Source organism: Loxodonta africana, chromosome 19 (assembly GCF_030014295.1).
Source record: "Loxodonta africana isolate mLoxAfr1 chromosome 19, mLoxAfr1.hap2, whole genome shotgun sequence".
Lineage (NCBI taxonomy): Eukaryota > Metazoa > Chordata > Mammalia > Proboscidea > Elephantidae > Loxodonta > Loxodonta africana.
Window position 1 is genome coordinate 15095115 of NC_087360.1, and position 16301 is coordinate 15111415.

Consider the following 16301-nt stretch of genomic DNA (forward strand, 5'->3'; position numbering starts at 1 on the left):
GCTGATGGAATCTGCAGCTTCTTTGGTTCATATTTCGGATTCTGCATTCATCCTGCCCCTCAATCAGGGAAATGGTTCCACAGCTCTGCCATCTTTGGCTTCAGTGAAAGGAGCCATGTAATGGGACCATAATGTGCTGGGCCCAAAGTTTCCCATGTTCCTCTGTGAAGGGCTGGAGCAAAACCTAACAAAGGCATTGTGATGCTTGTGATAAAGCTTTCAGGAAAGAATGGGGCAGCTTCTCACTCCCTGGTCTCCTCCCTATCTCACCCCACCCTAGCAGTAACCAAGAACTCAGCCAGGACCTTTTCTCTGGTTCAGGCCCTCGCCCACTGTCAAAACAGCAACTGTGATAGAATGGGCTTCATAACACAGTGTGCTCTGGTCTGGCCAAGGGCAGCAGGATGGGGTGGGGAGGTCACTGAGCTCCTGCCAAGGTCATCAGCTCTCTGACCATGATGGGAAACAGGGGCAGATAAGGTGAGCAATTTCACCGAACTTTTGTCGCCTCTGCAACTATCAAAACACTCTCCTTTGGGCCTCTGCCTTTTATTTTGGAGGTTTCCCAATTTCTCCCCTCAACAACACCCTTGCATACCAGTTGCTGTTGAGTTGACTCCAAACTCATGGAAATCCCACGTATGTCAGAGTAGAACTGTGCTCCACAGGGGTTTCAGTGGCTGATTTTCAGAAGCAGATTGCCAGGCCTTTCTTCCAAGGCACCTCTGGGTAGATTCAAACCTCCAACCTTTCAGTTAGCAGCTGAGCACATTAAATGTTTGCAACACCCAGGGACTCCAGATTCTCTGGTGAAGCTTTACAGAGAGGGAGGCAGAAGGAGATCTGGCTACAGAAGGATGTGGCAATGTGAAGTTGGACGGAAGATGCTACACTACTGGCTTTGAAGATGGAGAAAGGGACCACGAGCTATGAAATGCAAGGAGGGCAGCTCTAGACACTGGGAAAGGCAAGGCAGGAAAATGGGTTCTCCCTAGAGCCTCCAGGAAGAAACCCCGCCCTGCTGACTACCTTGACTTTAGCCCAGAGAGACCCACTTCAGGCTTCTGACCTCCAGGACCGTAAGTGAATAAACATGTGCTGCCTGAAGTCACCAAGTCTGTGGTAATTTGGTACAGCAGTCACTGGAAACTATACAAGCAGCACCCAAGAATCCGTATTTGAACGACCTCGCCCCTTCCCTCCCCAGGTGACTCAGGTACAGGGGGTCTAGGCAGACCATACTTTAGAACGCACTGCTCCAAAGCTGTTCCAGTCTGCATCTCAAGCACAGCCCATTCGCAGAGAACCGAAGGAGCCTGTACAGAGACATCTGTTTCCACCTGCTCATTTCACAGATGGAACAAGTGAGGCTCAGGAAACCCTACAGCAAAGGCAGAAGGGAGAGAGCAGCTTTCCTTTAACTATATACCTTTACTGGTTCTCAAATTCTATTTGGGGTTTTTTTTAATGAGCGATTGTGCAGGCTGCCGATAGCTTTGCAATAATCTCATAATAACTCAATTGTGAAACGATTTAGGAATCCTGCTGCTAATTGCATTTGGGGATATAGCAATAGGGTAACTAGTTGGTTATTACTCATTCCCAAGAGCCAAACATATTGCATTACAAAAACGCTAATCTTAGAAATACTTGTTAACTTCGATGATAATTACGAAGCAATTGGCTAGAATACGCCATTGTGAATTTATATGGAATATGCTAGGTAATTATCTGGTTTTATGTTCCCTGTAAAATAATCCAGTGTCCAGAAGTTGTTCCAGTTGGTTGGCTCTTATCCAACCATCGACCTCTGCCAGCCAATCGTGAGAATTCAAGTGATTAATCAAATTACTCAAATATTTGGTTTCACACGGAACGTTCCGAGGAGAAACGTGGATGGCCAACAAGTGGACGCTGCTGAGCATGACAGAGGGGTGCACAGAGCCCCTCCCGACGATAAATATATAACAACACAATAATAGGGAATAAATGCCACTTCTTTGGGGCTCATCTGGCATCATCAAGACTTCACACAAAATACCAAAACACTTCAGAGACCAATTACATGTCCCAAAGCTGCAGAGTCTTTATCGTGGTGCCAGGAAAAGGCGGCGTTGTTGTGAAATCTGTAGGCAGTGATGGTGCTTAGGGAGGGGGGCCCAGAGTTTTGTGCACAATGGAAAATGGCCACAAGCGCAGCTGCCTGGCAGGATGAGTGGCACATTTCCATAACAACCACTCGTTGTCAAGGATGGCTGCTCACTGCATCTGTCCACTCCCAATCAGTCCCCCCTTGGGAAAGCGGGCAAGGAAGGCATGGGTAACTGGGCTACACTGATAACACCCAGAAGTTGGAGAGCAGGGAGACGGGAGGCCCTTAGAAAGACCAGGCGAAGGAAACAACACGGTGGATTTCAAAATTTCTCTAATTTTGTCGTTCTTACCTGCTGTCGAGTCAGCCCCCCAACTCATGGAAACCCTTTGCACAACTGAATGAAACAGTGCCCAGTCCTGTGCCATCCCCATGATTGGTTGAGGATTAAACCATTGTGATCCACAGAGTTTTCATTGGCTGATTTTGGGAAGTAGGTTGCCAGGCCTTTCTTCCCAGTCTTAGTCTGGAAGCTCTGCTGAAACCTGTTCAGCATCATAGCAGATGAGTGGTGGCTACACATGAGGCACATTGGCTAGGAATCAAACCTAGGTGTCCCGTGTGAAAGGTGAGAATTCTACCACTGAACTACCAATGCCTCACTAATTTAGGGATGTAGAAAAAAGGAGTTACCAGGTCAGTAGGTGAATATCTGACCAGAGAGAGTAACTGACCAGAGTTGGAGTAACTGACTGGTCAGAGGTGTGGGAGGAAGGACAGTGCTGGGGAAACTACTACTTTCTGATCAACTTGCATATCCCAATGAAAGGGAGAGGAAAGTACCTGCTAAAAGAAGATGGCATACTGGATAAGTAACACGGAAGAAAACTTAGGGTCTCACTCTGGCAGATTACGAAAATGGACACAGATTTTCCCTTTCTTCCTTCTTTGTTCTTGCAATGTGACGTTGCAGATCCTCCCATCAAGAGATAGAGTCTGTTTCTCCACCCCTGGAATCTAGGTGAGGTCCTGGGGTGGTGTAAATGGTTAACATGCTTGGCTTCTAACTGAAAAGTTGGAAGTTTGAGTCTACCCAGGAGCACCTTGGAAGAAAGGTCTGGCAATCTACTTTTGAAAAATCAACCAGTGGAAACCCTATGGCGCTCAGTTCTACTCCAATGCACGTGTGGTTGCCATGAGTCAGAAGTGACTTGGCAGCAACCGGCGCTGAACCTAGGTTGACCATGTGGCTTGCTCTGGCCAATGGACACTAGCCAACGTGATACCAGAAGAGGTTTGAAAAGCACTTGTGTGTTAGGACTTGATCTGTTGCTGTACTTTGGGACTCCGAGACCACCATGGAGGATGAGAGACCATGAAGAGGAGAGCCCAGGCACCACAGCTGACAGTTTGCCAACTAGCAGACATGGGAGTGAGGGCACCCCACCAACCTGGCAACTGACCACAGACACGTACAAGAGTCCAGCTGCTGAGCCTGGCTCAGGGCAGAACAGTCCACAGAATAGAGAGAAACCACCAAGTTTTGCGGTCGTTCATCATTCAGCAAAAGCTTACAGATAACATTCATACAGTCAGAGCAGCTCAACCCCTGAATATTACTGAGGCTGATTATTTCAGCGCCACCTCTGGCCTGTGCAGGGTAGAGAATCACCATTTTAACCCTGGTTTATGGATGCCGAATGACCATCCCTAGATCTCTAGTCTTTTGCAAGCACATATCGTTCTACATGTGAGCTCTAGTCAACCCACCAACAGCATCACCAATGGTGAGACACAATAACAGACTTTTTACTGATCACTTGTCTGTCATTTTGTCATACTGTGCTGGCTTGCATGTTACGATGATGCTGGAAGTTATGCCACCAGTATTTCAAGTAAAAGCAGGGCCACCCATGGTGAACAGGTTTCGGCAAAGTTTTCTGACTAAGCCAGACCTGGTGGCTTACCAGAAAGGCCTGGTGGCCTACCTTCAAAAATTAGCCAATGAAAACCCTATGGGTCACGATAGAATACCGTCTAGGTTGGAAGGCACTCAAAATACACAGTGGCCACAACAATCGACTTGAGCATACATGGTGTAGAACCAGGCAACGTTGAGTTCTGCTGTGCACAGGGTCGCCATGAGTTGGAGCTAACAGCAGCTAGCCACAACAAATGATCACCTAGAGCACATAAATGGACTCAAAGAGGCTTTGTGTCAATAGAGAACTGATCAAAGGTACACCAACCCTTCCCTGAGTCCATAGCTCCTGCTATCACACCTGCCAAGATATGAGTCTTGTGTATTTGGGATCTCATTACTTGAGTATGGGAAGAAGAGGGCTTCTAATTGACTCTTAGCATCACAAGCCATACTAGGAACATCACTGTTGTAGCCAGTTCGAATCCAACAGGGGGGCAAATGCCAGAGTTTAAAAATAGGCCAAAGGATTGGTTCCCAACTATTCAGCTGAAACCGAAGGTATTTATGTTTTCCGTGCTCTAAGTCACTAGGCAAGGTTAGAGAGAGTGATTCCAAGAAAGTCATTTTTTTAACGTCAGTTCTCTGGTAACAGCCTCTTCTGTGCACCCATAGGCTAAGGAGACTGTATATTCATAACAACAACGGTAAATTCCTGCAAATGTGCTCGGCAACTTTAAATAAGGCCTGGATAAAAAAAAAAAAAAAAAATTTTTTCTTACTATTCGTCAGAATATTAGCCGGGGAGTTAACCAACTACGACCCGAAGGACAAATCTGGCCCATTGCCTGTTTCTGTAAATACAGTTTTATTGGCACACAGCCATGCTAATTTGTTCATGTACATTCACGGCTGCTTTTGTGCAACCATGGCAGAGTTGAGTAGTTACAGCAAATAGTTTCAGATAAGCTGAAAATATTTACCACTGGGCCCGTTTTAGAAAAAAAAATTGCCGACCCTTGTTTTAGTCGAATCCACTCAATTGTACATATGGACAGTGTGAGTCTCCAAGGTGTTATTACACAGATACTTGGAAACAAAGGGAATGAGACCCAGCTTTTCTCACTCCCCATCCAATGCTCTCTCCAAGGCACTGTTAGGCTAAAGAGTTTCAGCATTGAAAGTATTTTCTGGAATCGTAAATCTTAAAGCCATCTAAGCTGGTGAATGGTAAAGCTCTATTAGCCAGAGTGCTGAATTAACCCCAACTCTCATTTTCCGGCTAGGGCAGAAACACCGCCTTGTGAATCCACACGTGGGGAGCCCGTCTGGGGCCCTGCCCAGGGAGGACTGACCTGGTGATGATGGCCAGGTGGGGCGGGCTCATGCAGGCGCCCATGAAAAGGACCACGTTCTCATGCCGTGTCTGCCTGTAGGCCATCACCTCCCGCTTGAAGGCCTTCAGCTGGTCCTCATTGTCCCTCTCGATGTCTATCAGCCGGATGGCCACCTCGCCGTGCCAGCGGCCGTGGTACACCTGCCCGAAGCGGCCCTTTCCAATGAGCTCCCCGATCTCCAGCTGCTCAAAGGGGATGTCCCACTCCTGAAGGAAGATACTGGTCTGGCTGGCCTTGCGCGGGAAGCTCCGGGCTGAGAGGAGGGACAGGTTCATCTCCTCAAAGTCATCCTCGGACTCCTCGGCCTCATCATGGCCCTCTTCATTCTGTGGCCAGAGGGGGAAAGGTCAGAGCTATTCCTGCCACTGCCCGGCCTTGCCACGAGGTCCTGCTGGGAGCCCCGTGCATGTGTGGGTCTGACACGTCTCTCTGTGCATGTCCACCTGGTGTGCACGTACACTCTTTTATTCCCCCAGGTAGCTCCTGTCTAGAGTCATACAATGAAGGAGCTAAAAGGGACATCATTATAGCCCACCTCACCTGTGTCTGATGAGGGGGAAACAGAGGCTCAGAAAGGAGAAGTGCTAGAGGGACCACCCATCCCAGGAAAAAAATCCCTCAGTCCCAGGTAAACCGGGTGGGCAGGTCACCTGATGAAGATTAAAAAAAACAAAACCAGTTGTCGTCCAGTCAGTTCCAACCCATGGCAACCCCATGTGTGTCAGAGTTGAACTGTGCCCCACAGAGTTGTTAAAGGCTGGTTTTCCACAAGATCACCAGGCCTTGCCTCTGTTGTGCCTTTGGGTGGACTCGAGTCTTCAACCTTTTAGTAGTGAGCGAGTTAACCATTTGTGCCACTCAGGGACTCCGTGATAAAGAGAACAGGCTAAAATACGGGTACAGCATGTATCTGCATATAACATGTCACAGGCCTCAACAGAAAGTACCTGTGCCTCCCCCCAGGGAATTTGGAGCTGATGAAGAAGAAACTGGAAGAGGCCAGAGGTCCCGAGGCAGCAGTTGCTATGGCAGCCAGGGAGGGCAGGAGACAGGAGGGTGTGAGGTTAGCACTGCCGTTGTTAGCTGTCGTCGAGTCGGCCCCCAACTCATGGCGACCCCATGCACAGTAGACCAAGACGTTGCCCGGTCCTGCACCATCCCAATGATTGGCTGCAGATTGAATCTTCGTGACCCATAGGGTTTTCATTTATTGATTTTGGGAAGTAGATCTCCAGGCCTTTCTTCCTAGTTCATCTTAATCTGGAAGCTCCACTGAAACCCGTTCAACAGAGCAACATGCAAGCCTCCACTGGGAGAAGGGAGATGGCTGCGCTTGAGGCGTATTGGCCTGGAATCCAACCTAGGTCTCCCATATGGAAGGTGGGAATTCTACCACTGAACCACCAATGCCCCATGTGAGGTTAACAGAATGCGCTTAATAGTCAGGCCAGAACTTGAATCTGGCCTCTGTGATCTTGGGCAAGGCAGTTCACTTCTCTGAGCCTCCCTTTCTTCACTGTAAAGTAGGGGTGATAAAAGCTGCCTCTGGGGGTGGCGTGTGTGCGGTTTTCAATGACAGTAAGACTATACAGTTCTTTGCATGCACTCGACTGCCTGTATCAAACTCCCCAGGATATCTAAGAAAATTCAGAATCCTTGGCCCCACCCAGACCTACTGAGTCTAACTCTAAGCAGGAGAGGGCCCGTAATCTGTATTTTTCACACACATGCCCATGTGATTCGGGCACACTTAGGTGTGACATCCACTATAGTTAAGCCCTCAAGGGACCCATCTTCCCAGCATGGTATCTGGGGTTACCTGGGGCAGGGGTGCCCTGCCTCTTGGATTCTTTTGCTGGAGTGTGGGAACAGCAGGTAACCAAGCCGGTGAGGATTCTCCGAGGCCCCGGGGCCTGCTGAAGCAGCCCTGAGAAGGTGGCCTCTTGAGTGCTGCAGGTCTACCTGATCCAAAACACCTATGCAAGGTAGCCCTGCCTACACACTCAGGAGAAATGACACAGAAAACCCTGGCTTCCCCCTGAATCACTTCCAATCGCCACATAGTTCCAGAAAAGGTAAAGATTTTCTCTGGAAACCTTACTCTATGCCTTCCAGCCTGGGACATGCTGACAGAGCCGAGGGGTTGGGACACTTCATTTGTCTGCTCTGACGAGGTGCAAAGAAGCCCCAGAACATTCTCAATACTCTACCAATCCTAGCATCCCTGAAGTCCCTACCTCCCCCCATTATTTTTTCAGAGGCAGTGGGGCACAACCTCTTCGGTAGTCATCCAACTCTGAGCTGATTTTTCAACTAAGAATGTAAATCTCTTGCCAGCTTCCCCACAACTTGTTTTTCCATGATGCGCACTGTATAACGGCCCATTAGGCTCAGTGCTGGGAGGGGCCAACGCTTGTTAATTATCCCCGAGTTACCACATCCATCAAACAGGGCCTCTGCATGCCCCCACCTGCCCCACACCCTCTGCGTCATTGAAGACATCAAATGGCTTTGCTCCATTCTGGGCAGCCCCTGGAAAAAGTTGCTTCATGGCTCTCACGTTCTTACCTCCGAGGTTGGCTCCACTTCAATTTGAAGTAATGGATTTCCTTCCAAGCTTTAAAGAAAGACAGACAAATGTGACCCCCTAGGTGAAAAGGTACGGCCATGCATTGGGTTTACCCAGGGATGGAGAATTCCAGAACACAAAGTTCTCACAACCAGGCCCTTGCCTCACCTTTCACACCAATGCCACGTAACTGCACTAACCCACAGCCCTGCTGTAAAGAAGCATTGTGCAAGGACATTGTTTTCTATAGATTTTCTGGGCTGCTCGGGGCTCATTTTTCATTATTGCTTTGGTTTCCACCAATCTAGCTGCTCCTTACAAATGGGCCTAGATGCCAATTTAGAGCTTTAGAGCTTCTAGGTGTTTACTAAGACAGAATTCATCAGACCAAAGAAAAAAAAAAATTTTTTTTTTTTTTTTTTACTAAGGCTGATTCACAGTCAGAATCTTTTGGAAGGATTCTAGTTATTCATTTGTTTGTCTGCTCATTCGTTCGACTAGAATTACATTCCAAGAAGAGTTCTGGGCCCTTAGAGGGATAGAGAGATAAAACTGGCATGGCTCTGACTGTCAGCAAATATATTACTATTGAAGGAACTAAAGCAAGCTCGTAGACATTGTGCACAGAGGGTAAAAGTGACAAGGGCCAAAAGTCAGGTATGAATGAATGGAGCATGGTAGAAATTCCAAAGAGAATTACTGGATATATTTGGGGAGTTCAAAGTCTCTAAGTTGGACCTTGCCAATTGCATTGCATCAGGATGTGTGAAATGAGAATGAAGAAGAAAGCTGAAGTGAGGCTGTATTGGACTAGGAGATCCAGGGCTGTGTGTGTGTATGTGTGTGTGTGTGTGCATGCACTAGTGAGCACATGTCTAAGTATCCGTGCATGCTGGGTGTGGGTGTTGGGGAAACCAATGTGTCTGAGTGTGTGAGTACCCAGCACATGGCAAGTACTGTGTGGCTATTATGGGCTATGCTCTGCGTAGGGACTCTCCTGTGTGTATATGAGTCAGGGTACACACTGGGAGTATTGGGGACCATACTGCATGTTGATGGTGCAGTTGGGTATGCATTGGGGGTGTGAGGGGGGTGTCAGCATGCATGGCATGTGATGGGGTGTTGGGCACAGTGTGTGTTAGAGGTGTGTCTGGGGTCTGTTTTGAGAGAAGAGGATGTGTGCGTGTTTGCAGGGTGTAGTGGGGAGATGGTAACTGGGCTGCGGAAGGCAAAGAAGAGCTGGAATTGGAGGGAGAAGGAAATCACAGTGAATACCATGCTCCCTTTTCTATGTCTCCACTGGAAGCATAGCAGAGTCTCCCTCGACTCCCTCATTTTGAGGATCTCTCCTATTGAGTCTCAGACCCCAAGAGGCTGCGGACTCTGCAGAGTTAAATGACTTGTTGGAGGGGCTCCTGGTAAAGGGGAGTCTGAAAGGCTGCACACACTAAAAGAAGGGGGAAGAAGTGTGGGTCATAAAGTGGTTTTTGCCATCATATTAACCTATCATTTATAGTCCAGGCTGCAGGACAGGGTGACACCACACAGTGACAGCTGATGGTGTCAGGAACTTGACACGCTAGGGAGACTTGGGTGGGAAAGTGCAGCCAGAGTCCCTCCTTGTGCCTGACAACAAGACTAGCCGTCCTCCTCTTTGCATCAAGGCAGGATTACAGCAGCCACGATGACTAAATTATTTCCGTTCTACAAAGAGCTCGCTCCCATCACCCTACACACATTGAAGCAGATCGCAGGCAGCTATTGACTCTGCTTTTCGCTGGCACTCCCTGACTGTCAGTTAATAATCTGGAGTGCGTCTTGCACAAATTGTGAAATTGGTTTATGCGCAGCAGAGAAATGATCCTGAGCTAGATGTCAGTACAATATTCCCCAGCAAATTGCTGCTGCCTTGATTTCAGGGATGTACCATTTGGCTCTTTAACAAAGTCCATAAGATGGGGGCAGTTGGAGGAGCCAGAAGAAAAACTAAGTAGGCAAAAATGAGTTGGAAACCAAACAAATTGAAATTAGGTCCCTAGCCTGCCCCCAGACTTTGGTCACAACCAAAGAAGCTAAGTTGAGAAAGGTGATTTCAGGCCAACCCTGCATAAGCAACAGACCGCCTAGATAGCAAGGCTGTAACTTAAGTATGCTATACACAAAGATGTTCACTGCAGTGTTGTCTATAAGAGTGAAATATGGGAAGCATGTAAGATCCAACAATAGGGAAATGGTAAAGGAAATCATTCTCCACCAATACGATGTTTTACAGTCATTAAAAACAATGCTTATCAACAGCCTGGAATAATAAGGAAGATGAAACTGTATAACGTTAGGGGTAAAAAAGCAGAATGGAAACTGCATAAACTGGGGGGTCACAACTATGTAAAATACGAACAGAACAAACACATCAAAATGCTAACTGGTGGGATTAAGAATGATTATTTCCCCTTTCTTTTTTTAACAGAATATTCCAAAATTCCTAAAATGAGCTTAATTATTTTTATAACAGTACATACAAGGGGTCAGTAAACTTTTTCTATAAAAGCCAGATAGTAAATATTTTCAGCTTTGCAGGTCATACGGCCACTGTCACAACTACTCGATTCTGTTGTACTGCAAAAGCAGGCACAGACAATACGTAAACAAATGTGCGTGGCTGTGTGCCAATAAAACTTTATTTCTAAAAAACAGACAGTGGGCTGGATTGGTCCCACAGGTTGTAGTTTACCGATCCTTGACGTAAAGCTAAATTATGTTTTCTAAAAGGAGGGGAGTGACTGTGAATCACCATCTTTCCTTTAAGCTCTAGTTTTTGCCCAGGGAAAGTTGTCATTCTGATCACAGAAGGGCCTGGAGGTCCTAAGAAAATGGTCTTGCCCTGGGATCACACGGCAGGACCAAGAATCACAAGCAGAGCTGATTTGTGGTGGCCAGCATTTAGGCCCCCGTCCCTCAGCTTGGGCTGTAGTTTTCACTCTTTTTGCCTGTGTCACTCCTCTCACCTCTCTGTACTTCTCGTACTTCTCCCCCAGCCCTTCCCCACTTCATCAACTTCAAGGAGAGGGAAAAAGAGTACAGGAATACTGAGCGGACTAGAGGGCTCATGTCAGGAAGAAGGAAGTCTCTGTCGCACTTACATTGGATTCGATGTCACCGGATGCAGGATGACCTGAGGCGCACGGGTTGGCGTCTCCGGCACCGGCACCACATCTGCAAACCACAGGCTGAACAGTGAGAAACCAAACGTGGAGGCCACGCCACCCCAAAAGCCTGATTCCTGGGAGATGCTGGCAGCCGGTAAATCCCCTGAATGGTAGGCCCTTGGAATTGGCCAATCCCCTTTCTTCCTTCCTCGACCGCCTAGACTTTATCTTCTCAGCTGCACCAGTGTTCTGGATGACATTCTGCATGAAGTTCCCCACTGTTGACTAAGGGGCTGCCAGAACCCCCAAGGTTCTGGCCAGATCCATCTGGTCAGCTATGAACCCTCCTCCCTCCTGAGTTCCCTTTGGGATGATGAGGGTGCTCGGTTTCATGTCTCTCAGTACCCAGCTCAAGCCCCTCTGGTCATCTCTCCCCTCCCACATAACTCTGGACCCCTCTTTATCTTGCCCATCCTTCCCCTGCAGACCACCTTCTCAGGCCTTTCCATTGTGCCCTCGGGACCTCCTGCCCCTTCCTTCTCCATTTCTACATCCAGCCACTGTCCTGGGTCAGGCGATTCCCCTAACATCCTCTTTGACCTCATCCATCCCAACAACATTCCCCTCCACTCTATTCCAGCAACTCCCGCACCTCCACCCTTGCTGAGAAGAGGCTGTTTCCAGCTCACACAACTCACCTGGGAAGATGAACTGCTGCTTGTATTTGTAGTAGTGGGATGCTTGCAAAAGAAAGAAAACACCAAATGAGCGTTGCCCGGGAGCTGTCCCTCCAGGTGCCAAAATGCGCTCCAACAGTGACCATGTGGCCATTCTCTTTTCAACCCTAGGGGATTTCATACATCTGCAAACCAAAACTCACTGCCGTCGAGTCGATTCTGACTCATAGCAACCCTATAGGACAGAGTAGAACTGCCCCATAGAGTTTCCAAGGAGCAGACGCCCCAAATTATGAGGGACTGAGAACAAAGGTAAAGATGCCACAGCCCTAAACACTGAGGTCAAATCTCCCCTATTTAATAACTCATCCTTCCTGAAAACAGAGCATCCCAACTCAGAGTCACCCTGAGTTCCTGTCCCATAGCCCATCTAAGGACCCCACTCTAGGCTGCCACCAAGACTCTAGCTGCAAACCTTCTGGAACAAACAAGTCTTATGCTTATTCATTAACTTATCAGTGTACTCAACGAGTATTTACTGAGTGGCTACTGTCACATGGGGTCACTATGAGTCAAGATTGACTCAACAGCACCTAACAACAGCAACAACTATGTGTCAAGGGCTTAGCTTGGCACTGGGGATAGAATGGTGGACCAGACAGACCTCTCTTTGCCCTTGTGGACCTTGTGGTAAAGTTGGGAATAGGGGAGGATGAACCAGTAAGCAAGGTATGCAGGGGCTTACAGGAAGCAAGGTATGTGTGGACTGAATCGTGTGTACTTACTAATCTGTACTGCACAATTTCACGTGGGTTTCACATCAAAGATGTAGTGAAAAACAGGTGAAATTGTGCACTACAGACTAGTAAGTAAACACAAGTAAGCCCGTGTGTATCGTGTTTACTGGGTAAGCCACCCCTGGTGGGGAAGACAGTCGGTAAATAAACATGCCACTACCAATCATGGTAAATACCATGGGTAAATAAACAACTGCGATGACAGAATTGTGGGACAACCTCATCACACAGAGTAGTCAGGAATTATTCATCATACCCTATTTGATTCTTGGGTAACCCTTCTACTTGATTCAAAATGATTTAAAGAGATCCTACTGTATCATAAAGGAGCCCTGGTGGTGCAGTGATTAAGTACTCAGCTGCTTCTTTGAAGATTACAGCCTTGGAAACCCTACGGGGAAGTTCTAGTCTGTCCTATGGGGTCACTATGAGTTGGAATCAACTTTACAGCAATGGTTTTTTTTTTTTTTGGTTTGGTACTACGTTGTAGGAGTCCGTGGGCGATACAAACAGTTAATATGCTTGGCTGCTAACTGAAAGGTTGCAAGTCCACCGAGGGGTGCAATGGAAAAATGGCCTGGTGATCTATTTCAAACAAACAAACAAAACAGTCATTGAAAACCCTACAGAGCACCGTTGTACTCTGACACACAGTGGGTCACCATGAGTTGGAACTAAACGATAGAACTCAACACAATCTGGTGGCTTTACTATGTCACCGGCTTTGGAGCTAAAAAGATGAATAAACGACTATTCTGCCTTCCAGAGGCTCATAGTTAAGGGGCAGCTCCGCAAGGCATTGTTACCTAAGATGTACATGGCCAGGCAGAAAGACCCACCTTAAAGGACTGAATGCCTTCCTCATCCACAGAGTGGGTAGACAGTGATTTCTCCATGTATGAGCTGATGCTACGGGTCTCAAGTAGAGGACATAGAAAAAGCCCCAGACACTGGTTTCCCAAGCCAGCCATTTGTATATTTTAAAATATCTACCAGCGGTGAAAGTATAAACGGGTACAAACTTCAGGAAAGGCAACCTCACATCATGTAGCAAGAGGAGCCTAAAAAATGTACTTAAGCTTTGGTCCAGCACTTATCTTTTTTACTATCTAGAAATTTATTCTAAAGAAACATCAGAGATACACACAGATGGATGAACAAGGATATTCATCACAGTATTATTTATAACGGTAAACAGAGAAATTATTTAAAGGAACACAGAAATCATTTAAATATCCCAAGAGGGGATTACCAAGCACTAGCCCAGGGGGTATGAGCCTGGGGCCAAGAAGCTGGCTGTACAAAGTTGAATCCCAGCTCTGCCTTTGGCAACTTGTGAGAAGCTGGAACGAGTAACTTAACCTCTCCGAGTCTCAGTTTCCACATGTGTAAAACGGAGACAATAATAGGTCCCTTCCTTGTAGGGGGCCCTGGTGGCACAGTGGTTAAGAACTCGGCTGCTAACCAAAAGGTCGGCAGTTCGAACCCACCAGCCGCTCCTTGGAAACCCTATGGGGCAGTTCTACTCTGTCCCACAGGGTTGCTATGAGTCAGAATCGATTCCATGGCAACGGGTTCTTCCTTGTAGGTCTGGGATCATCACTGCATGAGATAAGGTTGCGAAGTGGGTGTTGGGTAAGTATTAGCTGTGACGAAGGGGCCAAGGCCTTTCTGAAACCAGCCGCTGTCCAGTTGGTTCCGACCCATGGAGACCCCATGTGTGTCAGAGTAGAACCGCGCTCCACAGGGTTTTCAAGAGCTGATTTTCTTGGAGATCAGCAGACCTTTCTTCTGAGGCTCTTCTGGGTAGACTCAAACCTCCCACCTTTGGGTTAGCAGCTGAGCATGTTAACATTTACTCCCCTTGAAGCTGGAGTTGGCTTCTAAGCTTCTTCAGGACAGACAGCAAGTCCCAGTATCTTGGGATCCCAAGTACCTGGTTCTGGCTCCTGTGGGTACCTAAAGCCTGTTTGTTGAATTAATTAACTCTCATTCATAAATAAAACAGCAGAAACTTTTTGATTAGTCCAATTCCAAAATATCCCAAATAGGTGGAGTCCATACTGATGCATTTTTGATTCTGGAAAATGGGAGGGGGGGTAGGGGGGAGTGGGTGTGGGGAGGGTGGGTTCTAGGATGGGAAGCGACTTATCCCAGGCCACGGAGCACACTTTTAAAAGAAAATCAACCTCCATGATTGCAGGGGCCTTCTTCTGTTAGGTAACCTCTGTTTGTCTTTACACACAGCCATGTTGTTCGTTGAGTAAGGGCTAAAATTAACAAAAGAAAAACTAGCCGTAAGGGCTAAAATTAACAAAAGAAAAACTAGCCGGGAGTTACCGAGAGGCTCCGCTGCTCTCTTCCCTCCTCAGTTCCAACTGTGATGGGGGAGTCCGCGGCCTTGGAAAAGGTTAGTTGGCCGTTCCGCTTTTTAAGAAGGAGGCGTTGGGTGTCTGCGAAGGGCCAGGTGTCAGGCAATGGGACACTGCAAAGGCCTCTGTGTGCAGAGCCTCGGCAAGCTCATTCCTGATGAAAGGGAGGCAAGAGGCCGGGAGAGGCGGAGGGCGCAATGCTGTGAGCACTGTTCTTCTGTCGACACTGGATGCCAATAAGAAGCACTCCAAGGGGCAGCTGAGGAACCCAAGTGGCTCTCTGGCATCTAAGAGGACTTAGGGACTGGGGGGCTTCAGGTGACAGGGAGGACAGAGAGGCAACTCTGAAGCACTTCCACTCTTGTGTGCCCCTCCCACCCAAAGGTCTCTGCCCATGGCAGCCAGGGTGGTCTTCCAGGAGGAATTCTATCAAGGCAGCCCCTGCTTGGACCTTTCCATTGCTTCCTATTGCATCTTAAATAAAAAACAAAAGTCATGTCACGCCTGACAAGGCCCTATGTGGCCTCATCCCCTGCGTCTGTGCAGCCTGGCTTGTAACATGGCCCTTTGTTTAAGCACTCAGACCATGGGGGACATTCTTTCGCTTCCTCTAATGGCCCAAATTCCTACCTGTGCCAGGGCCCTCGCACATGCTCCTCCCTCCACCTGGATAACTCCTCCTTCAGAACTAAGTGTCTCTGATCCCTCAAGCTACACTCGTTCCCCTCTTAAATTCGCTTATAGCATTGTTCTTTTCCTTCACAGCGTTTACCACAATTTATAGTTTTATTTTCATGCGGACGTTTTACTTGGTAAATCCCTGAGTCTCCCACTAAGCTATAAACGTCATGAGAACAGGGATGGTGGTAGGCAAAGATGTCCATGTTCTAATTCCTGGAACCTGTCAATAGTTACTTTACATGGTGAAAGGGACTCTGCAGTTGTGATTACTGTATTTTACGCAAATAACGTACGTTATACATATTTTCCAACCTCACAACTCCCTCATGAGTTATTTTCCTAGGTGCGTTATACGCGTTAAACGTGTGGGTGCATTATTTGTGGGAAATACGGTAAATTAGGAATCCTGAAATCGGAGGATTATCCTGGATTATCTAGTGGGCCTAATGTAATCACAAAGGTCCTTATGAGAGAGAGACAGGAGGGTCAGAGTCAGAAAGAGAGAGACTTGAAGATGCTACAGTGCTGGCCTTGACGACAGAGGAAGAGACCATGAGCCAAGGAATGTAGGCCGCTTCTAGAAGCTGGAAAAGGCAAGGGAGCAGATTCTCTCCTCCAGCTGCCCTGCTGACACCTTGATTTTACCCCA

At 47.7% G+C, this 16301-nt stretch overlaps 1 protein-coding gene across 1 annotated transcript in view; it reads right to left on the bottom strand.

The window, feature by feature from the left end:
* The window catches only part of KSR2 (kinase suppressor of ras 2), a 407276-nt gene that overhangs the window by 57985 nt on the left and 332990 nt on the right, over nt 1-16301 (bottom strand). Inside the window, exons 11-14 of the mRNA XM_023559458.2 lie at nt 11824-11865; nt 11120-11192; nt 7979-8027; nt 5369-5736 (exon numbers count right to left, since the gene is read on the bottom strand). Coding sequence (XP_023415226.1) covers nt 5369-5736; nt 7979-8027; nt 11120-11192; nt 11824-11865 — 532 coding nt within the window. The remainder of the gene's footprint in view (nt 1-5368; nt 5737-7978; nt 8028-11119; nt 11193-11823; nt 11866-16301) is intronic.